This window comes from Vanessa cardui, chromosome 3 (genome assembly GCF_905220365.1).
Source record: "Vanessa cardui chromosome 3, ilVanCard2.1, whole genome shotgun sequence".
In the NCBI taxonomy this organism is placed as follows: domain Eukaryota; kingdom Metazoa; phylum Arthropoda; class Insecta; order Lepidoptera; family Nymphalidae; genus Vanessa; species Vanessa cardui.
The window spans coordinates 9,193,645-9,218,872 of record NC_061125.1 but is presented as its reverse complement, the minus strand read 5'-3'; the positions used below and the strand labels follow the sequence as shown (position 1 = coordinate 9,218,872).

General features: G+C 34.8%; 1 protein-coding gene across 1 annotated transcript; it reads left to right on the top strand.

Annotated features, from left to right (window-relative positions):
* Positions 1–5,941: 5,941 nt before the first annotated feature.
* LOC124543956 (pleiotropic regulator 1) lies at positions 5,942–24,903 on the top strand. Its single transcript, XM_047122296.1, has 8 exons — positions 5,942–6,177; positions 8,175–8,299; positions 8,624–8,845; positions 9,084–9,170; positions 9,358–9,443; positions 15,113–15,307; positions 16,002–16,322; positions 24,683–24,903. The coding sequence occupies exons 1-8, from the start codon at positions 6,062–6,064 to the stop codon at positions 24,872–24,874; spliced, it is 1,344 nt and encodes a 447-aa protein (XP_046978252.1). The 5' UTR covers positions 5,942–6,061; the 3' UTR covers positions 24,875–24,903.
* Positions 24,904–25,228: the final 325 nt, after the last annotated feature.

Genomic DNA, 25,228 nt, shown 5'->3' with positions numbered 1-25,228 from the left:
TTTACAATACAACAATATTTTAAATATGTAATAATATCGTAATATTGTCTAATAAAATTAAATATAGTTTATACAGAATAAAATTGGCTACAAATTATATCTTGTTTCTTTTATAATAAACTAATTTATTCAAATGGTTTATTTATTATTATAATACCATGATCTACAATATATTAAAAAATAAAAGCCTATCAGCTTCACCGATACATTTACTCCTTTAATGAAAGAGTTTTGTTACTCATAGGGAATAAGTGTTTTCTTAACTTATTATCAATTAGTCAAAATTTGTTTATCTTACCTTGTTGTCAATCATGCACTTTCATGTTTAATTAAAATTAAAGACCATAAGGCCAACGCAACAGAAACAAAAGTAAAAACAAAACATAACCAGTGTTTATAAGTAATCTGTGCAAATGTACTGTTGACACATGACAGGTGACAGACAAATAGTTTGTATGGAGACTGACGCCTTGAGTTTTTTTTTCGCTTGCGTTAGCTTTGGTTGACACACGTGTTAGTGAGATATCTGTGTTTTTATATTAATTCTGTGTAACTTTTTTATGAATTTTCAGTGCAAATAGTTTAATTTTATGGTTTCTGGGTTTTACTAACATAATTCGGTTTCGGTAAGTGTTATTTTTCTTTTGATTATAGTTATAGTATATTAGTTAAGTTACAGTAGTTAGTTTATAATGGATGTCGATCCACCTCCCGAACCTCCTGATCCCGGGGGTTCAGAATGTCAGACTGATCCTCCAACATCCTCTTCTCGCAAACGCTCCGGCGATAAGTCTTCTTGCTCTCCTGATTCCTCTTCAAAGAAAACAGTTATCCACCCTTCTACCGCTAGTGCCTCTATCCAGAATGTTTATGTTAATCCTTCCTTTATTGATGGCCCAAAAAGTTACACGGATGACGACAAAGGTCCCTTCATTGTCCATGTCTCTCGGGAAGTAGCTGATCCAGCTGCAGGTAATTCTATTAGAGCCATTAAATTCGGACAATTTCTGCATAAACACAAGATTGGCTCTATTATGAATGATGGTGTTAAGAATGTTGGTAGGAACAAAATAGAAATACAGTTTACTTCAGCACAAGCTGCAAATAGTTTCCTAAAAAACCCACTTCTAGCACTCTGTAAATATGCTGCTAACTTACCCACATATAATATTACCAGAATGGGTCTAATAAAAGGCATCCCGGTAGACTGGTCTATGGAGGATCTAATTGAATCAATTGAGCTTCCTCATGGATGTGGGGAAGTAATAAAATTGAGGCGTCTTAACCGGAAGACTATTAACGAAGGAGTTGTGTCTTGGGTACCAACTCAATCGGTAGTCATAACTTTTAAAGGTCAAATCCTTCCTAGCAAAATATATTCATTTCATACATCCCTTCCCGTTGAAATATACAATCTCCCCACAATAATATGTTTAAACTGTTGTCGTTATGGCCACGTTCGGACTCAGTGTAGATCTACTCCCAGGTGCTTTAAATGTTCTCAATCTCATACGGGTGATTCGTGTGAGGTTATTAAAGATAATTCTACATGTTTACATTGTTCTGGCAAACACTTTGCCACAGATAAGGATTGCCCTGAGTATTCTCGTCAGCAATCGATTAAAATTGTAATGGTACAAGATAATGTCTCATACATGGAAGCTGCCTCTCGCTTCCCTAATGTCCGCAGATCCTATGCTGAGGTAGCAAAAGAGTTGTTCTCTGTTCCTGCATACGTCCCACCCATCCCTGGTCCTTCGAGGTCCACCCCTAGTCCTACTAAATCTTACAGACAAACCGTTGTCCGCTCTCCCTCCCCTAGACTTCCTCAAGGAAAGGGGTATGATAAACACGCCCATCAGGCCATAGTTGCCAATTGCCCCTCCTCCTCTCCTAATGGTTGCGCTCTAAACGTTCCTCAGCCTTCCCCACCTAATAATAATCCTAATTTATTGGAATTACTCACCAAAATCCTCCTAAATATCCTCAGTACATGTAATGATGTCCCATTACCGTCCAACGTTGCCAATGATTTATCCCAGCTATTTACAATCCTTAATAATGGCCCCAATCAGATTCCTTCAATGGAACTGTCAAAGCGTCCGTCGTAAGAAACCTGAACTCCTCTCACTTATTAATTCATTTAAACCTGTCATTATTGCCATCTCTGAGACATGGCTGATTCCCGGCTCTCGTTTTCGGGTACCGGGTTTCTCCTGTTTGAGGGATGACAGAAATGATGGGTATGCAGGTTGTGCCATCTTGATCAGGCACTCCATTCCCTTCTCCCAAATTTCCTTACCTCCTTTTAGCCAGCAAATCAATGCTGTAGCTATCAAAGCCTTCAACATCTCCTTTTTATCTATCTACATTCCTCATCCTAACCCTTCACTTGTTCCTGAATTACACTCCATTTTTTCTTCCCTCCCAAGCCCTGTTCTTGTTATGGGGGATTTTAATGCCCACCATACATTATGGGGTTCCTATTTCTGTGATGGATTTGCCCCCTTGTTGGTGGACATTGTTGATGATGTAAACTTTTGCATTCTCAATGATGGTTCGCCGACTCGTAGGGTTTATCCTAATCAGAATCCTAATTCTGCTATTGATTTATCCATAGCATCCCCATCCCTTTCCTCGCAAATATCTTGGAATATCCTTCCATCTACGTTTGGGAGTGATCATTTCCCTATCCTTCTTTCATTAAACAACAGATCCATTGCTCCATCCAAATCCTCCCCTCTCCTTAAATATAAACTTAAAAATGCTAACTGGTTAGCATACTCTAACTCTGTTGATGTCATGTTAAGCTCTCTCCCTGATTTTGTGAACGGTGAAAATGCTCTTGCTTACTACGAGCTTTTTCTTAATATTATTAAATCCTCTGCTGATTCCCATTTCCCACAAAAAAATCTTAATAAAAAAATTTGCATCTCTCCGCCTTGGTGGGATGAAGAGTGTAATTCCTTGGTCCAACAGAGATCTGAAGCCGAAGAGTCATATAATGTATCTATGACTTCACAAAATTTTATCAAATATCAGCATATAGATGCCAAAATTAAAAAACTATTTTCCAGAAAGAAAAAACAGGGATGGACCAATTTCTGTGAATCCCTTAGTCCTCGGTCTCCCCCTCAAACAGTTTGGAGAAATCTTAAGAGATTTCGCCGCTCCCTCGATTCTGATAACCCAAACGCCTATAATCCATCCGTATGGCTTAATGATTTTACTACCAAACTTGCTCCCCCCTTTGTTCCATGTCGAGATAGTTTTATAAATTTTACTCAATCATCTACCTCAGATGATATGGATAGTCCGTTTACTATCTCAGAGCTACACACAGCTCTGAACGGACTGAAGGACTCGTCACCAGGGGAAGATGGCGTGCCCTACTCCTTTATAATAAACCTCAGTGATAAAGCTAAATGCGTCTATCTGAATATAATTAATGCTTTTTTCTAAACAGGAATCGTCCCGGAATCTTGGAAGTCCCAAATTATTATCCCCATACTAAAACCGGGAAAAAGCCCTTTGGACCCCAATTCTTATAGACCCATTGCTTTATCGTCTACACTAGTGAAAGTTACTGAACATCTCCTAAAAAACCGTTTGGAATGGATAATGGAAAGCAGAAATATTCTCTCGCCCTCTCAATTTGGCTTTCGAAAGGGTTTGAGCACTCTTGATAGTCTCAGCATTCTTACGACAGACATTCGAATAGCCTTCTCTAACGGAGAGTACCTTGTGGGTGTTTTTCTAGATATTACTTCTGCATATGATAATGTTCTTCTTCCGGTACTCAGGCAAAAATTGCAACAGCTGAGTATCCCTCCGAGGATTACTCATTTCATATGTAATCTGCTTTTTTGCAGATCAATTTCTGTTAAATACCAAAATTGTATTCTTCCCCCCAGGATTGTCTGGAAAGGTCTCCCGCAAGGTTCAGTCCTTAGCCCTCTGCTTTATAGCATTTATACCCATGATCTCGAATTGTCTGTGAATAATTTCTGTAACATACTTCAATATGCTGATGACATCGTTTTATATTTTAAATCTACATCTGTTGAAAATTTAACTTTGCGATTAAACTCTGCTTTACATTATCTTGACCTATGGCTCTTTGACCATGGCCTGTCTTTGTCTATTGATAAGACTCAGGCAGTTGTGTTCACTAGGAAAAGACAAATTCCTGTCTTCGACTTGTTTTGTGGGGATCAACGCATCAACTTTGCCAACAAGACGAAATTTCTAGGCATTATTCTCGACAACAAACTGAATGGAATTTGTCACTCTGAGCATGTTATTAAAAAATGTGAAAAGGGTATTAACGTCCTTAGAGCAGTCTCAGGAGTCTGGTGGGGAGCTCACCCCTATTCTCTTAAACTACTGTACAATGCAATAGTTCGTAGTCATTTAGACTACGGACTATTTGTCTTAGAACCACTTAGTAAATCCGTTTCTGAAAAACTTAATAAAATTCAATACAAATGCCTCAGAATAATCCTAGGAGCTATGAAAACTACTCCCACTAACGCTCTGCAGGTTGAATGTGTTGATCCTCCGCTTCAACTGAGAAGACAATTTTTATGCGACCGTTTTGTAGTAAAATCTTTACAGTTATCTTCTCATCCTCTTTGGTCCCGTCTAAGCGAACTGTCCCAACTCTGCGTTCGCTCTAGAAGTCCATCCTTATTATTAGACAGTTTTTTAAAATTTACTACACTCCCACATCCTATCTTAAGATTCCAGTCAAATCCTCTTTTTTCCACTCCATTTAGATCTCTAGTCTATAATCCGTCAATCATTACAGATCTTGGTCTTATTAAAGGGGCCCCTGATACAAACTCAAAATTTCAAAGATTTCTTCATCAAAATTGGTCAAATCATTTACTTATATTTACTGATGCCTCTAAACTATCCCCTGAAAGCTGCGTCGGCTCAGCCTGTTGGATCCCCAAATTCAAAATTGTCCTTCAATTTAAATCCCCTCCTGAATCATCCATCTTTACCGGTGAAGCGATTGCAATTTTAGAAGCCATCGTTTTTGTCCACTCCCATGACCTCAGACACACGATAATTTTGACAGACTCTTTGAGTTGTCTGTTGGCAATTAAGGAAAATCCGTTTCGTAGTAAACGAAAGTTTTTCATCATCCTTAAGATCAGGGAAGCATTGTTTTCTTGTCATCAAAAAGGGCTAGATTTATCGCTTGTCTGGATACCAAGCCATTCTGGTATTCCCGACAACGATGCAGCTTCATTTGCTAAATCTGCTATATCAACTGGCTCTCTTGATCATTTTAAAAACTCAACACAGGACTTGTGTGCTCTACCGAAAATTCATCTTGTTAAATCCTGGAACTCTGTTTGGGAAGTTTCATCAAAATCTAAAGGTAGATTTTACGCAAGTCTACAACCAGTTATTCCGAGGCGACCTTGGTTTTCTCATCACAGGCAAGCTAAACGTTGGGTCACCACAACTATCTGCCGTTTACGCCTTGGACATGCATGTACGCCCGTTCATCTTTGTAAAATTAGAGTTAAAGATCACTCTTTGTGTGAATGTGGCCTTGACGAAGGTTCCTTATCCCATATACTGTTTTCTTGCCCCAATCTCCTCCACCCCGTATATGACGTTCTCCCTCCCAAAGTTCCTCGCCCTATTAATGTTGAATGTTTGTTAATGTGTGTGTTTAGTCCACTTTGTAAATTTTTATGTAAATATATTGAGCGTAATAAAATTAAGTTGTATTGTTTTAGGTTATGGGTTAACAGAGAGTCTACTACTATTGTGCCCTTAAAATTAATTTAAGCCTGCAATCTCGACCGCACCGTTCAATCTCCATCGTGTCTTCTCCATCGCACGTGACATTGGCGAAATAATCTGTGCTCTCTTGGCACAAATAAAAGCCATATATAAAAAAAAAAAAAAAAAAAAAAAAAGACTGACGCCGTTTGTGCATTTTAACCTTTTTATATTTTAAGTAAAGTGAAGTTTACAAATAAATTTAACATAATTTCTTTGAATATTATGATATAAAGCAAATAAAAGAATCATCAAAATGGCTGACGAAGTTATAAAACATTCAGTGCATACGCTTGTATTTAGATCTCTAAAGAGATCGCATGATATGTTTCTTTCTAACCAAAGTATGTTGCCGCCTATTGACGAAAAAGCGTAAGTATTATTGAATTGTGTCTTACGATGCTGCCTTTCATATATAATACTTAGTAAATCACCTTTATATTAACAATAACATATACGTAAATTTCAATACATATCCCATAACAACTCTTTATATGTTGATATATAATTTTGTAATTCTCAACTGAAAAAGCTATTTAACGTTTATATATAAAACTAAGTACTAGAAGATGCAGCACAATTTAAAGGTGTGAACATAATACACTCAGCGGCACAGAATGTGGCCCAAACACATAATGTAGTTCAACACCAAAATTAAACACGAAATAGGGGTATTTTTTTTTGTACATAAAATTTAAAGGTATTAAAGTGAATATTAAGTTAAAAAAAAGTAATACCTCAATTAATTAATTTTTTTATCTTAAAAATAACAAATAACTCTAAAATTGGAAAAAAATAAACAAAAGAAAGTTTTAAAAAAAAATTACAAAAACTTACGGGACTTAAAATTAATACCGGGTATTGCCTCCTCTAGCCTTGATGACTGCCTGCATGCTATCAGGCATAGATTTAATTATGTTTTTTATGTCAACCTGGGGTATTTCTTCCCAGGCGGTTATCAAGGCGGTTTTTTAAATCACTGATAGACTCTGGAGGGTTGATGCTGGATCTGATGCGTTTTTTAAGCATGTCCCATACATGTTCTATTGGATTTAAATCCGGACTTCGTGCTGGCCAATCCAATTTTGAAATTCCTACCTCCGATAGGTAGCTATTCACGCAAAATGCTGTGTGAGGTCGCACATTATCGTGCATTAAAAGAAATTCCTGGCTTCCAATAAATTCCATGTATGGTAAAACATGTTCTTGGAGGACCTCTTCGATGTATCGCACTGCTGTTAAGCGACCTTCGATTATTGTTAACTCCGTACGTGCGTCTGAACTTATTCCTGCCCAGACCATAACAGAGCCACCATGAAAACTTACTGTTTGCCAGGTAGTGGTGGGTAAAAACCTTTCTCCTCGCCTTCTCCACACACGTTCGCGACCATCTGGATGCCTTAAGGCTACTCTGCATTCATCGGTCCACAGAACTTTAACCCACTACTCATGAGTCCAATTAGCGTGTTCGCGAGCGAATTGAAGTCGAGCTATACGATGATGTCGGAGCAGTTCTGGACCTCGTGCTGGTCTTCGGGAACGCAGGTTTTGTTCCTCCATTCTTCTTCTTATTGTTCGCTCACTTACACGGACGCCTCTTGTCGTTTGTAGACGCAGCATTATTTCACCCGCAGTAAGGAAACGATTTCTTAATATTGCGAGGATGATAAATCGGTCATCTCGAGCTGATGTACATCTGATATTGCCACTTCCTGGTCTCCTCGTGTATAGGCCGGTCTCATCGTATCTTTTTAGGGCATATCTTAGAGTTGTACGTGGTACATTTAAAGATACAGCGATTTCACGCTGCGTTAAACCTTGACTCCGAAGTAACACAGCTTGAGCGATTTGTGCTGAACTTAAGGCCATAGTTTTCAGTTTTTAGTAAGAAAAATGACTAAAGATTAAATTAAAAACAAAACAATAAGGGTTAAATGCACGACCGTTTGAATATCGAACTTTAACTCAACTGAGTTTTGGGCGTTTTTACACTTAATAACGTTAAGTGTCACTTACGTTTAACAAATACCCTTTTTTTATAACTTTGAAACTCATAAATTAACAAAAACTAACGCCACGATACGCTGCCACTTAAAATTCTCATACGCAACACCAAAATTGCATGTTATAACAATTTTAGAGCTTGGGCCACATTTTCTGCCGCTGAGTGTAATATAAAATATGTAGTTGTATACTCATTCATCCACTTAAACCTATTTAAGTGACAAGTGTGTATTTTGGTAATGCTTGTCTAGGTTTAAACCTATTAAATTATAATGCATGAAGTCTATAATCATGCAGCCAACTAAAACATGTAGGCTTTTAAACATTAGTAATATTATACTAAATGTATTATTAAATATTCATAGAGAGAAAATATTAAGATCTGTAAAGGCAAGAGATAGTTATGGACAAGTGATGTCAGCGGTACAGAAAGCACAAGCTATCAAGCAACAGGAAGCATTGAATAGGCCAGACACTCCACATGATACTGGTAAGAATTATTGTGTGAAGTAGAAACTACTAAAAATGCATAAAAACATGGAAATCATTGTATGTAGATTGAAATATGTGCAATTGCTGATTCAACGCTAATATTACAATGTACTATAAAATATTATAATTTAGCTTATCTATAACAATGACAGACTTTGATGTTTGCATTCCAGTACAGAATATTACTTAAAAATCACATTTATTGTTTAATCTGATTGTGGTTAGCCATCAATTTGCCAATTACTAGCTAAGGCAGTCTTTATTTAATTGATTTTCCAGTTGTAACTGTTATTAATTCTATTTTTTTTTGTATGATAAATAGATATGGCAGAATCAGCAGCTTTAGGTTCAGATGGTGCTATGCTTCCGTACAGTGCTCCTACAAACCCAACGCCCACTGCCATTATCTCAGCTCCACGGAAAGCACCCACAATGCCACGACCCAAATGGCATGCACCTTGGAAACTTTTCAGAGTTATATCTGGACATCTAGGATGGGTGCGCTGTGTTGCAGTTGAGCCTGGCAATGAGTGGTTTGCTACAGGTATTTCTTTTTCCAGTACTAACTTACTATTTTCATTTGGTTATTCGGTTACATGAGATAATAACCCAGTACTCACATATTCTACTGCCAAGCAGCAATGCTTAGTAGTGTTGTGGGCCGGTTTGATGGGTGAATGAGCCAGTGTAACTATAGCCAGAAAGACGTAACATCTCAATTCCTAACTTCCTATAAAATTAAAAATGTTTAATATCTAATTTCTATATTCATTCTCTTTTAGGTGCTGCCGACAGAGTTATAAAAATATGGGACTTGGCAACTGGAAAATTAAAAGTATCTCTCACAGGACATGTGAGCACAGTAAGAGGTATATTTATGTATTTATTATCATAATATACAATATTTGACAGAGAATAAACAAAATATCTGTTTTTCTGTCTTTTTTTGTAAGAAAAAACATATTGTAGGAATTTTAATTATATCTTCTGCCTCACTTAAATAAAATGTTTATTTATAAATAACTTAGTAATGACTATACTTAATATTTCTTGCAGGCCTGGAAGTATCTTCTAGACATCCATATTTATTCAGTTGCGGTGAAGATAGACAAGTAAAGTGCTGGGATCTTGAATATAATAAGGTAATTAAATAAATAAAATAGTACTTAGTTTTGATTTTGATTTGTTACAAGTTTATGGTCAAATTAGATATAATCAAATCTAAGAGGTCAGCTAAGTAGTAGTTATATAAACATATACTAGTCAAAAACTTAGTTATGCAAATATTACTGAGCCGTTAGCAAATAGGCTATTTGACAATGCAAAAAATAAATTGTGAATTATTGTAATCACTGTAGATTATGAGTTTAAAAATGGTTATTTACTAACGAAACTTGAAAATAATACTTAATTTATTCAAAAATCAATAAATAAAAATGCTTGTCACGTGACACAAAACGCTCCTGATTGGTCGGGCTTATGATGAAGTCACTCTCTTATAAACCTTGCTTTTCTACTATAAGTACTACAGATTAAAATACAGCAAAGTGACGTCACCGACCCCATTGCAGCGCCATATTGTCCAAGTAGCGTTTTTGCGCGCTATTTAAATATGGAATTTTTAATATGATATTTTTCGGCAAATATGTATTAGAATAAAAAAAATCTACTTTTACTGGGTTACTTAACCAAATCGCCTATTACTTAGCATAACTTAATCTATATAGGGTTTGTTTATCTATTCCTTCCTTAATTTGATAGAAATAATAATCATAATAGTTAATGATATCTATAAGTTAAGAGATTTTCAATTCAATTCAATTTTTTATATTTATGGCCTCTGTCAATAGGTTGACAATTCTGCCAGTGTCAGGGTTGAAAAATACACGTGATTGCTTAATACAGCTCTTTCTCGTTCTGCCCAATGACCAGTAGCACGATCTAAAACAAATAGGACATCACAATATAATACACCAACACCCACTAAGATACAAAATAATAAAACTACCTACATAGATATACTTATTATATTAATAATATATACTTAAACTAACTCAGAGTTTGATATTATATCTTTCAATATACTTAAATAAAATAGTTATAATAGAAATTTCTGAAGATGACAAAATGCAGGACATGTTGAAAGGGCGAGGAAAAGTAGGAGGAAGAAGATCATACAATGAAATAGGAAATCTGGTGCAATCAAAGAAAATATGTTCAACAGTAGCCTCATCAAGGCCACATTCACATAAGGAGTGGTCCCGAACCCTGATCTTTGATAAAAAATGGGGGCTGCAGTTATGACCAAGACGCAACCGAATTATTGTAGAAGTAGAAAATTTAGAGCATTGACGAAACTTAAAGAACCAGGGTTTTAATGGAATATCAGGTTGCAAACTGCCATAGAATTTACCTTTAACATGACGGGAACAGTTCCATACCTCACTCCACTGCTTATTCAAATCAATTTTAGCGAGAGAACGTAAATCTTGGGCAAAGCAATTAGCATAAGTCTCCGTACCATTACGAATAGACCACTTAGCACATATGTCAGCCTGTTCATTGCCAGAAATCCCGGAGTGGCCAGGAATCCACGCAAGGGCTACCTCAATTCCAGCAGAGTGACACTTAAAAAGAAGTTCCCCAGTTTTGAGGTTAATAGGGTGAACATTTCTAGAACGTAACGGAAATTTTAAAATATCCTCTAAACAACTGCGACTATCTGTAAAAATTATGGTTTTATTAAGGTTGTGTGATTCTATCAGGGATACAGCTTCATAAATAGCTATTGTTTCTACAGAAAAAACAGATATCCTGGGTGAGCATTTAAAACTAAGAGTCAGCTTCATGTCAGGAACCCATACAGCTGAACCCACAGGGGCATCTGTAGATAGTTTGGAGGCGTCTGTAAACATAGTTCGCCACCCGGGAAACTGTTCGTTTAAGAGTTCTTTAAACCGAAAGTTGGCTCCAGGATCTTCTTTGTTAATACCAAAACATGTAATTACATTGGGCCTAAAAGCAAGTGCATCAAAAGGGACAGCAAACAAAGGATTACCAGGAAATTGAAAAAGAGGAGATGTTGCAATAAATTTTTCATAACTTTTAAAAAGACAAGGAACTTCTTTATGAGCCCAGTAAGAAGAAGATGAAACATAGTTTGAAAGGTGACGAAGAGAAGTAAGTAATGGGTGGCAAGAATTTTGAAAAGCTTTGTAGAGAAATCTATCACAAAGATATTGTCTACGAAGAAATAAGGGAGGATCCAGACATTCTACTTGGAGAGCTTTGGTGGGCGAAGACTTCATAGCACCACAAATGATGCGGAGACACTTAGCTTGAATTTTGTCCCAATCGGCTAAAGCAGATTTATTACACGGTTCAAGCAAAAATGAACCGTAATCAAAATGACTCCGAACAATGGCGTTATAAAGGAGTTTTTGAGTGTAGGGGTGAGCACCCCACCACACACCTGATAGAGACCTTAAAACATTTACCCCAAGCTCACATTTTTCCTTAATGTAATTAAGGTGGACCGTGCCATTCATACGGGAGTCAAAATACACACCCAAAAATTTTACTTTATTTTTTACTGGAATGGTCTCATTTTCCAGAACAATATCAATATCCGGTATCAATCTTCTTCTGGAAAACACCACTACCGAGCTTTTAGGACCAGATAGAGATAAGCCGTGATCTGCTAGCCAGATATAAAGATTTTCTATGGCAGCATTAAGGCGAATTGAGCAATCATCCATAGACTTTGAGGCATAATAAAGAGCTATATCGTCTGCGTATTGTAATATGTTACAATCAGATGAACAAGAAGAGTCGAGATCAGAGATATATAAATTATAAAGAATGGGACTTAAAACCGAGCCCTGTGGTAACCCCTTCCATACTGTTCTTGGGGGATACATAGTACCTTGCACTCGAACAGAGATATACCGTTGCATGAAAAGGTTGCATATGATATTAATCATCCCCGCGGGAAGACTCAGCTAAAGCATTTTGTGCCTGAGTAGCGGGAGGAGAACGTTATCATAAGCTGAAGTGACGTCAAGAAAGACACCAACAAGATGGTGTTCCCTTGAGAGGGCCAGGCGAATTTCCGAAGAGAATACGCTCAGGCTGTCCATCGTGCCTACACCTTTTCTAAACCCAAACTGCGATTTTGGCAAGATATTCCTACTTTCGAGAATCCATTCCAGTCTATTTTTTATTAAATGTTCCATAATTTTGGCTAGAACTGACGATAAGGCAATAGGGCGATAGGAGGAGGGGTCTTTAGGATCTTTATGGGATTTAAGAATAGGAATGATGATTTGATGTTTCCATGATTCAGGGACCAACCCAGTTTCGTAAATTTTGTTATAAATACTGAGTAAAATTAGTCTTGAACTTTTAAATAAAACTAATTATAACGGATGAATCGCGTATATTAATTCTTTTTAAACATCCCGACGTTTCGAGCACTTTGCAGTGTTCGTGGTCGCGGGTAGACTGACCACGAACAAATATAGATAAGGAAATAAGAATGGGGAGATGGTCACTACCATATGAGCAGGATAATACCTTCCAGTTACACTGAGAGGCCAGATTAGGGGATGTTAAGGACAAGTCAACATAACTGGGATTCTGAGATGGAGAAGTTCTTCTAGTAGGCGAGCTATCATTTAATAAACAAAGGTTATTATTATCAAACAAATCAATGAGATGAGCAGAAGGGTACTCACACTGAAGGGAACCCCACATAGTATGATGACAGTTGAAGTCACCTAAAACAACTAAAGGGGTGGGAAGAGTTAAGAGGATAGAGGTTAATTCGGAAATAATGGCAGAATTAGGATTAGGAATATAAATTGACACGACAGTTGTATTTATAGCCCTGACGGCTACAATATTAAAAGAGGGAGAGTGGTGAGGAAGAGGAATCAAGGAGTAGGTAAGGGAATGCTTAAGAAGAATGGCACTTCCATCTCATCCACTAACATGATCATCGCGGAGACATGAATATCCAGGAACCCGAAAACGCGAACCCGGCTTTAACCATGTCTCTGAGATGGCCAAAATATGAGGATGATAAGAGTTAATTAGAGAGATAATTTCATGTTTTTTATGCCTAATGCTCTTGCAATTCCATTGAAGAATTGTTACCATTTTTATTAAAAGAACTAGGTGTGAACCGATTAAGTTTTTCAGTGACAGTGTACGGTAAACTGATATTATACTGGGTAATAATATCAATTAAAGAAAGCAAAAGTTGGATGATGTCGGATAATTCAGGATTTTGTCTAGAATGATTATCTGAAGTTGTAAGAACACAGCCATTAGGTTGGGAAGATTTTTGAGAAGAAACAAGGGCAAATTGAGCGTCTTTGTCAAATCCCTTAGTAAGGGGAGGACGAGGTTGTTGCTTGACAGATAAAGTTGTCCGTTTGGACGAAATAGGAGGGAGTAAAGGGCTGGAGATTTCATAGATTGGAGTGAGAGGGCTCATAGTAGGGCGAGGGGGAGTGGACAAAGAGCTGGGAGAAGAGCGTGTGCAGTCAGCAAAAGAGCGGCGGGTAGGGCGAAAACGGAGAGAGGCTTCAAGGTATGGGATATTTTCCTCTGACATTACAATTTTTATTTGCTTTTGTCTCATATGTTCAGGACAATTGGGGTCAGTAGCCATATGTGAACCGGAGCAGGACAGACATGTAGCCTGACTATGGGGTATTTGACACGAACGTCCTGGATGAGCTTGAGCACAGATAAAGCACCTTGGTTTGGACCTGCATTTATCTTGGGTATGTCCAAAGCGGCAGCAATTATTGCACTGGATAGTGGGAAGGGAGTACAGGGTTACTGGAAGGGATGTGTAACAGCAATAGATTCTCTCAGGCAGAGTTTGACCTAAAAATGTAACAACAACTGTTTGAGTTGGTAGCCACTCAGCTTTACCATCAGTAATAGATTTGCGATTTAGCCTTCTAGCTTTTATAGCCCGGCAACCGGGGGTGTAGCATTCAACACAATTCAAGAACTCCTCCATAGACCAGTCGACGGGGATTTGCTTCACAATACCCATTCGGGTAATATGGAAAGCTGGGATAATTATATTATATTTAAGCTCTTGAAACAGTGGATTCTCAATAAAATTATTGGCAGAGGAAGCATTCTGAAATTCAACAACAACACGGTTGCGTCCTGCTGATTTAATTCCTCCCTTGAGGACACCAGAGACATTGTTTTTGTAAATAGTTTGGGCAAATTTAAGCAGGTTAATGTTATAGCCAGCTGATGGCTCGGGTTCCACTCGAGAGACATGGACAATGAAAGGCCCTTGATCGGAGTCGGTATACTTGAGTTTAGTGCCACTAAACTCGGGGAGTGTAAAGGTGTGCTGGATGTAAGCGCTAGGAGGACAGGAAGCAACTTTTTTGTTCATAATAATATTATTCTCTTCCGCGGTTTGAGGGCGTTTGGTAGCCTTCAAGACTTTTTTACTGTCTTCTCTAATTATAGCCTCAGTAACCATCTCTACATCATGACATATGGAGTCACCTCCGCCTCCATCCGGGGGCTCCTCAGATTCCATCACCAACTACTAACTAATTGAAGATAAACTTACCTCACAACAAGTAACACACACGGAACAACACAGGACAATACAAATATTAGTGAAACTAAGCGATATTAGTAAAAAAATCTAATGAGATCGCGCACGTGTAGTAAACAATACCCAACCTCTCCTAACATAATGATATCTATGAGTTAAGATATTTTGAATGAATGTCATAATGTGACAGGTGACATAATGTGACAGGTGATCCGGCACTACCACGGGCACCTGTCGGCGGTGTACACGCTCGCGCTGCACCCCACCATCGACGTGCTGGTGACGGCGGGCCGCGACGCCACGGCGCGCGTGTGGGACCTGCGCAGCAAGGCCAACGTGCACACGCTGGCCGGACACACCGACACCGTCGCCTCGCTGGCGTGCCAGTCGGCCGAGCCGCAGGTGACCCAGACTTATATTAACGTCTCCGTACCTCACATCCCAAGTTGAATCAAATCAACAACAACAACAGCCTATAAATTCCCACTGCTGGGCTAAAGGCTTCCACTCCCTTTGAGGAGAAGGTTTGGAACATATTCCACCACGCTGTTCCAATGCGGGTTGGTGGAATACACATGTGGCAGAATTTCTATGAAATTTGTCGCATGCAGGTTTCCTCACGATGTTTTGCTTCACCGCTGAGCACGAGATGAATTATAAAGACAAATTAAGCATATGAATCAGCGGTGCTTGCCTGGAATTGAACCCGCAATCATCGGTTAAGATGCACGCGTTCTAACCACTGAGCCATCTCGACTCAAATCAAATCAAATCAAAATATACTTTATTAAAGTGGGCTTTTACAAGCACTTTTGAATCATCATTTAACAATTAAGTGAAGCTACCACCGGTTCGGAAAGTAGATTCTACCGAGAAGAACCGGCAAGAAACTCAGTAGTTACTCTTTTTGAACATTTAAAAAACTTGTTGAATAACTTATACTCTGACACCAATTGGTTACAAGCTGGTGGAATTACTTTAAGTTGCCACTAATGTGATAAATGATTGCAAAAAATTATTTACTTCAATTCCAGTTATTGCACAAACAAAATTCAAGTACAATTTTTTTTACAATCTGATTTATTTATATTTTTAGATAATTACTGGTTCCCATGACTCCACGATCCGGCTCTGGGATTTAGCAGCGGGCAAGTCTATGTGCACGCTCACCAATCATAAAAAGTCCGTTCGAAGCATCGTCATCCACCCATCTCTCTATACCTTCGCTTCAGCGTCTCCTGACAACATCAAGCAGTGGAAATGTCCAGAAGGGAAATTTATTCAGAACTTGTCAGGCCATAATGCAATAGTAAACTGTATGGCGGTCAATCCAGAAGGAGTACTGGTTAGTGGAGGGGACAACGGAACCATGTACTGCTGGGATTGGAGGACAGGATACAATTTCCAGAGATTACAAGTGAGTAGTTAGAAATTTTATTTATATTATTCATATTGTAATGTTTAATTGAAGGGGGGGGCCAATTGTAATATATATATAATTGGCTAAAAATAAATTTAAATTTAAAAAAAATATTAATTTTCTTCGAGGCAAACTAAAAATTCGGTAGAGCTGGACAAGGTTTTTAAATTAAACAAATCCTCGAAAGAAAGTGCTCCGGAAGTCAGTTAAATAACCCTTCAACATTACAAGTAGATTTACAAAAAAGGCAAATCTATGTTATAAATTAATTTATTCACAAGAATAGAATATAAAAAAAATAATTTTAACAATTGTAAAATCTTAAATTTAAAGAGTAACAAAATCGGGCGCCTGGATGTTTACATCCATTTAAATTCACTAATCTTAATTAAATAATTACCAATTGTAAATGTTTTAAAGTTAGCAAAGAAATATTTTAAAGTTAGACTAAGTTATGTAATAAAAGTTACACACAAGTCAAATATTAAGTTTAAATAACGTTACAATAATGTATAAATATCCTTAAAAAAAAATGTTTGAATGCCAATGTTTCATAAAGTTATAAAAATGTATACTAAATCCCACGAAGTTCCAAAATTGCGGTAAAAATAAATATGTAAAAATTACATACCGAAATCCAGAAGTTAAATAAATGTTATAAAGTTTTCACTTCCTTGACGGTTTCTAAAATTTAATCTCCAGGAAAGCTTCTTTCCAAAACTTCAAAATATCCAAAGAAATAAAGTTCAAAAGTTCTTCAAAAAGCCTTGAAAATAATCCACTCGAAGATACAGCCAAAGAAAATAATTCGAGGAATAATCCATGAAAATACAGTTGTAGAAAATAAATTTCGAAAATAATCGTAAAAATTACTTATTGAAAATTAAACTGTTGAAAATAATTGTAGAAAATAACTGCAAAAAGAGAAACAATTCTAATTAGAACCTAACACGAATTTCGAAAATCTATAGTTGCACTTTAATAATCCAACCAACTTACCCGGTCAATCCCGGTTATTTTCCAAAAATAACAAAATGCATCATGGGAAATATTCTAAAGATTCCCTGTAAAGAACCACAATCGTTGTTACTAAACCGAACAATTGAAATAAATTCAAATTTCGAAGAAAGTTTTTCGACTTACCACGAGGCGACAAATATCCAAATTTATTTTTGTAATCCGACATGGATTTAATTCCAATTCTTTAAATTAAGACATATCGTGCCTTAAAACTTCAATCTTCAACAATATTCAATAATTTAAACCAGATAAAAGTTACAAAAACTTTGAAAATAATTTAGCGTCACATTTCGACTTAAAAGGCGGAAGGAAAGTGAGGTCTTAGACAAATGTCAAAGATCATCTCAAAGATAATATAAAGATAATAAATCACAATTAGGTCAGGAACGCATAATGCATAAAAAGTGCATTTTTATTTTAAATGTCAAATTTAGCGGTATTTTTAAATTATGCATAAACATAGCATTAGAAATGGTTGTCAAAGTCAAATGACAGATGACATCCGATAACCTATGTTAGAAATTTAATATTTTTTTTGACGAAATTATTTAAAAATGGATGAAACATGTAACGTGCGCCACAATTACGTTACATTACCCCCCAACCAAAAAATAAAAGAGGAGCTCAACCTGAGAGACTCTTTTATTCGACTCTACAAAAGAGGTAGAGACCGACTCTATCTATCAAAATATTAGAGTGACATAACAAATAGTAACTCTACAAAAGTTAGAAAAATATGGAAAACAACAAACCATAACATTTCTAAAAAATTCGAAACAAAAGTAATAGTTAAACACTACCCTAGAGATGAGAACTCTAATATAGTCTCACTCGAAAGCAAAAAGTTGTCTAATTTAACTCTATTCAGAAAATGTGATAAGTAAAAGTAATTATCAAACACCTTAACCTTGGAGATGAGGACTCAATATAGCCTCACTCGAAAGCAATGAGCTGTCTAATAAAACTTGTTTCATTTAGAGTAGGAAATTATAAAGTATTACCTTACTCGAAAGATGGAAAATATATATTTTTTTTTAATAAAATGTTGGGTCTACGGAACATACACTAATTGGCATACCAAGAACACCAACCTCAAAATGGTTTCAAATAAAAACAAAAGATATGACTAACGTGGCCGACGCAACTCAATACGACTTTCCGAACACGAGAGCATACAAAAAATAGTTCTAACTGTGACCGACTCTACACCATCAGCTTTTCGAACACAGTTAAACAAAACTTCTAAAAAATGGGTGTCTGTGACCGGCTCAACTCCACCAGCTTTCCGAGCACAGAACAAAATAACCAACAATTGTTTCAAAAATGTGTTATTGGAAAATTCACAAAATTGGAATATCCAAAACAAAGTCAAAACCAAGCTGGACTAAAGTAATAGTCAATAATCGAATCCAAAGGATTACTTCTACAAAACTTCAACCAAAAATAACTTATTACTAAAATATGCAATAAGGTTCTACACAACTAGCAAAAATGTTATGTACAAAACACACAAACAAAATAATACAAAAGTATAAACACAAAAATATTGTAAAAACAATATTCAAAAAATATTACAAAAAAATGTATAAGATCTTATGAGTCAAAAGAAATATTCGGAATTACTTTTATATGGAATCCAAAATGTCCTAAGTTAAATTTAGCAAAAATACACTTGTAGAAAAAAATATTCAAATTGGAATCCTATCACTCAACCTACTCACAAGTCATGGCTAACTCTATCATACTTCTCGCTCATTCCTCTCTAACAAAGCCATGGTTATTCCAAATCCAAATATAAATCTACAAAATATTTTAGAATTAATCCAAAACTATATTTTAATAATATCTTTAATATGATAACGACCAACAGTACCTTTCTCTAAATCTTTTAATATATAAACATTATTAGAAATCTTCTCTACTATTTGAGATTTGATAAACTTAGGAGCAAGTTTAGCCGAAAAATATTGAGAAGCACTAGACAAGATGAAATTTCTTCTCCAAACTATATCACCTGACTCATAGGAAATGACTTTCCTTCCTTTATTATAATATAAAGCATTCTTTTTATAAGCTTTAAATAAAGATTTGGTTACTAAATCAAAAATTGAACTTAAGGAATCTAAACTTTGTGCATAAGTTCGACAATTACCAAATTCGATTTCATTCAAATTTGTAAATGAATTACTGAAACGATGTAATGAAGCATCAATTATAACTTCACGACCAAACATAAGAAAATTGGGAGTAAATTCAGTAGCTAAATTAATATGCTATTCAAAGCTAATTGAACATGACATAAAAATTTTGACCAAGTTCTATGATCATCATGAACAAAACATGCTATGCAAGTTTCTAACGTTTTATGATAACATTCAACTGGATTATTTTGAGGTGTAAATAAAGTATTATAAAATATTTTATTTATATTAAAGCTTTTCAAAAATGTTACAAAATGTTTAGAAGTAAATTGAGTACCATTATCACAAATTATGATTTTTGGACAGCCAAACTTAAGAAAAATATCCTTTTCTAAAAATCTACATATGGATTTTGTGGTAGCATTACTTAATGGATGTAACCAACAATACTTAGAAAATACATCTAATACTGTGCAAATATATCTGTGTCCAGAATATGATTTTGGCAATGGACCAACTATATCAATGGATAGCATAACCATAGGTTGAGAAACAATCTTTTGATTCGTCATAATACCAAAAGGTGGAGCATTTGAGTGCTTATAAGCTTTACAAGTTTCACAATTTTTACATTTACATTTTTACTTTTACATTTTTAAACATATTAGGCCAATAATGATGGATTTTTAACTTATTTAAAGTTTTATGAATACCTAAGTGACTTGAATCTAATGAATCATGATTATTACGAATAGTATCTATTACATTTTCTTTTGGAATAACAATTTTCCATGCTAAATTACTTTGCAATTGAAATTTGGGTTTACAAAATCTATAAAGAACTTTGTTTTCAACTCTATAATTTTTATATCTTAGGGGAAATTTTTGACAACCTATAAATATATTTTTGTACCAAGGATCTTCAATTTCTTCATCAGGATGGGTTATCTCTGATGGAATATCAACAGCATTAATTTGAATACAGATTGCGAAACTTCTTTTATAAAACTTAAACAAGCATTATTAACTGCTCCTGTATTAATTTGGCACGCTTACTATTTCGACTACCGCGAGTTAGATTAGTTAAAGGAGTAGCAATATCAGCAAATTTTTCTATGAATCTACGATAATATGAACACATACCAAGAAAACTACGTACTTGTTTTACAGTTGTAGGACGAGGAAAATTTTCTATTACAGACAACTTAGAAGGATCTGTATGTAAACCATTGCTATCGACAACGTAGCCTAAATAACATAGACGTTCTTTACAAAATTCACATTTTTTCAAATTAATAGTTAAACCAGCATCTTTTAATTTATGATAAATTTTACTTAAAAGAGTTAAATGAGTTTGAAAATCACTAGAGATAGCTATTAAATCATCTAAATATACAAATACATTAGAATCAAATTCTACACCAAAAAGTTTGTCTACTAATCTTTGTAGTTCAGCGGGAGCATTAGTTAAACCGAAGGGCATACGAACGAATTCGAATAGTTCCTTTCCAGGAATTACGAAAGCAGTCTTCTCTCTGGAAGATTCTTCTAAAGGAATTTGCAAAAAAGCTTTAGACAAATCGATTGCTGTGATATACTTAGCACCACGCAAATTATCCAAAATCCGCGACGTGTAAGGTAAAGGATATGCATCTTTAATTTTCTAGAATCTAAACATAATCTTATACCACCATCTTTTTTTGTGACAGCTAAAACTGGAGAACACCAGGGAGATTTAGAAGGTTGAATAATACCATCACTAAGCAAAACTTGAACTTCATCATAAAGTTCTTTTTGTTTAGCAGGACTAATAGGCCAATAACGTTGTTTAATAGGTTCACCAACAGTTATAATTTTATGCTTAGTTAAATGTGTTAAACCTAAACCTTTCTTTTCATAAGAAATTTCTTCAAAAAGTTTTATAATTTTATTTAATTGTTCTTTTTCAGAAGAAGAAAGTTGAACTACAGAAGTTACAGAATTTACAATTATTGAATTCTTATTTTCAAATGTTATGTTTTTAAATAATTCATGAGCTAAATTAAATGCGAGCCAAAAATCGAATCCCAGAATAATTTCTGGATTTAGTGAAGGAACTACCATGAATTCTACAATGCGAGTTACATTGTCACAAGTAATTGGAATATCTATAGTACCTAAAACGTCTTGTGAACTACCATCAGCAGTACAAGCTCTGTAACTACTAGTCTTAAGTTTGAATCCTAAATTGAGGAATTGCAAGTGACTATTACAACCTAGTACACTTTTATTAGCACCACTGTCTAATAAACCTGTAAATGATTTACCACAAACATGAAATTTTAAAAATGGACGTGTGTCACTATTTTTAGTAAACAAAATGGGAGCAAATTTATTCATTGAGAAAAATAGTTTTAAATAATTACACCAATTAGAGAAGTCTTCACGAATTTCAGAAGCATTGGGTCTAGAAATTTTAGTATTTGTCAGATCAACTGATTCTTTATTAAGAACCTGAGCCTGACAAAATCTTACTCGTTTTTTAAAAGAGTACAATTATTGCAAAATTTAGTGATAACATTAAATTTACCACATTTAAAACATATAGTGCCTGGAATCTTTTTACAGTTTTTATAAGTATGTCCAATTTCTTTACATTTTAAACAAGTTAATGTTTGAACTGAATTAATATGCTTAGTCTTGAAATCTGAGTTATTATAATTAGATTTATTATTTAATATGCGAAATTCATCAATCTGATTTGAAAGTTTTACTAAATCATCAATAGAATTTAATGAACGACCTACTAAATGAATAGAGTAGCTTGGCAGCATATTATGTTTCATTATTTCTAACAAAGTATGTTCAGATAAGGGATAAGTTAGTCTGTTTGACATATCTACAATTTCAATAATAAAATCTGATAAAGTTTCAGTTTGTTTCTGTTTTCTAATTCTTAAATTGTACTCAAGTTGATAATCAAAATCTAGTTTGTCAAAACGCTTATATATATCATTAGAAGCAGAAGGCTTCGCCTGAGAAATATTCGTCTCTAACATCTGAGAATGTTCCGCATTAATTATATTAGGTGTTAAATTTTTGTCACCACTATCATCAATAGATGGTTTAAGAGTTAATTCATCTCTGTCAGTCATGGTTATGTCCTAGATTAGAATTGACAATGGAACGAAAAGCTTTAATTCAAAACATAAAAAAGTTATAAACTTGGCATTCAAATTACATAAATACTTAACATTAGTATTTAGTACAAAATGATTTTAACAAAAATTATACATATGAAAATACACAGTACATATTAAATGCTTTACAAGAGCTTTAATTGTAATTCAGGTCCCTGGCTGAGGGCGCCAATTGTAATGTTTAATTGAAGGGGGGGCCAATTGTAATATATATATAATTGGCTAAAAATAAATTTAAATTTAAAAAAAATATTAATTTTCTTCGAGGCAAACTAAAAATTCGGTAGAGCTGGACAAGGTTTTTAAATTAAACAAATCCTCGAAAGAAAGTGCTCCGGAAGTCAGTTAAATAACCCTTCAACATTACAAGTAGATTTACAAAAAAGGCAAATCATGATATAAATTAATTTATTCAAAAAAAAAAAATATCAAAACAATTTTAACAATTAAAAAGTCTTAAAGTAACAACAGTAACAAAATCGGGCGCCTGGATGTTTACATCCATTTAAATTCAAAAATAAAAATTGTAAATGTTTTAAAGTTAGCAAAGAAATATTTTAAAGTTAAGACTAAGTTATGTAATAAAAGTTACACACAAGTCAAATATTAAGTTTAAATAACGTTACAATAATGTATAAATATCCTTAAAAAAAAATGTTTGAATGCCAATGTTTCATAAAGTTATAAAAATGTATACTAAATCCCACGAAGTTCCAAAATTGCGGTAAAAATAAATATGTAAAAATTACATACCGAAATCCAGAAGTTAAATAAATGTTATAAAGTTTTCACTTCCTTGACGGTTTCTAAAATTTAATCTCCAGGAAAGCTTCTTTCCAAAACTTCAAAATATCCAAAGAAATAAAGTTCAAAAGTTCTTCAAAAAGCCTTGAAAATAATCCACTCGAAGATACAGCCAAAGAAAATAATTCGAGGAATAATCGTAAAAATTACTTATTGAAAATTAAACTGTTGAAAATAATTGTAGAAAATAACTGCAAAAAGAGAAACAATTCTAATTAGAACCTAACACGAATTTCGAAAATCTATAGTTGCACTTTAATAATCCAACCAACTTACCCGGTCAATCCCGGTTATTTTCCAAAAATAACAAAATGCATCATGGGAAATATTCTAAAGATTCCCTGTAAAGAACCACAATTGTTGTTACTAAACCGAACAATTGAAATAAATTCAAATTTCGAAGAAAGTTTTTCGACTTACCACGAGGCGACAAATATCCAAATTTATTTTTGTAATCCGACACGGATTTAATTCCAATTCTTGAAATTAAGACATATCGTGCCTTAAAATTCAATCTTCAACAATATTCAATAATTTAAACCAAATAAAAGTTACAAAAACTTTGAAAATAATTTAGCGTCACATTTCGACTTAAAAGGCGGAAGGAAAGTGAGGTCTTAGACAAATGTCAAAGATCATCTCAAAGATAATATAAAGATAATAAATCACAATTAGGTCAGGAACGCATAATGCATAAAAAGTGCATTTTTATTTTAAATGTCAAATTTAGCGGTATTTTTAAATTATGCATAAACATAGCCTTAGAAATGGTTGTCAAAGTCAAATGACAGATGACATCCGATAACCTATGTTAGAAATTTAATATTTTTTTTGACGAAATTATTTAAAAATGGATGAAACATGTAACGTGCGCCACAATTACGTTACAATATTTTAAAATAAGGAACAATTAAATTTTACCGGGACAAATGAGATTTAAATATGTTAGAAACTCAGAGTTGAGTTGTGACAAGCCTAAATGGCAAAAACGACCGATTATTGAAAGAATTAATTGAGGATTAATAACTAAAACACTTATTCAAGTAATAAATGATGTCAATGTTCCCTCAAATATTATTATTGTATGTACATCAACATTTAATTCAAATTATATATTTTTTGCGAGTGTCACTCAAATTGACACCCCTGCTTAAGTTTCACTTATTATTACTGAAGATTAAGATTAGTTGATTAAAAAATGTATTTGTTACAGTCTGCAGTACAGCCTGGTTCCATGGACAGCGAGGCGGGCATCTTTGCGATGACGTTCGACCATTCCGGCTCCAGACTCATCACGGCGGAGGCTGACAAAACCATCAAGATCTATCGCGAGGACGACACAGCTTCCGAGGAGACACATCCCATCAACTGGCGACCAGAGATATTGAAGCGACGAAAATTCTAGACTGATTAAATGAATATTTTTGACATTGATATTTTGTTATTATTTGAATATATTTTAAATCTATCTTTACATATATTATTATAATGTCATCTCAGAAATCGATTTGGGCATGTAATTTAACGCTAAGACTCGCATGAATCAAGAGTGACCATGGGTACACATTGGTAAATATTCCAAACACCAGCACGTACAATCCTTATTTTTAGTCTGTGGAACCTTAGAGCATTGCTTGTATCTTAAAACAGGTAAGTAGTTATAAGAATGTCCGACTTCATACTATACGTTACGGGCTACGGATAAGAAAATAAATCTTGCTCGAACGGTACACTACATTCAAATAATAAATAAGCCGGT

Coding starts and splice junctions, on each gene's coding strand:
- LOC124543956 (XM_047122296.1), top strand. CDS start 6,062: ATGGCTGACGAAGTTATAAAACATTCAGTGCATACGCTTGTATTTAGA. Junction 8,300..8,623: donor AGACACTCCACATGATACTG/GTAAGAATTATT, acceptor TATGATAAATAG/ATATGGCAGAATCAGCAGCT. Junction 9,444..15,112: donor GGGATCTTGAATATAATAAG/GTAATTAAATAA, acceptor ATAATGTGACAG/GTGATCCGGCACTACCACGG.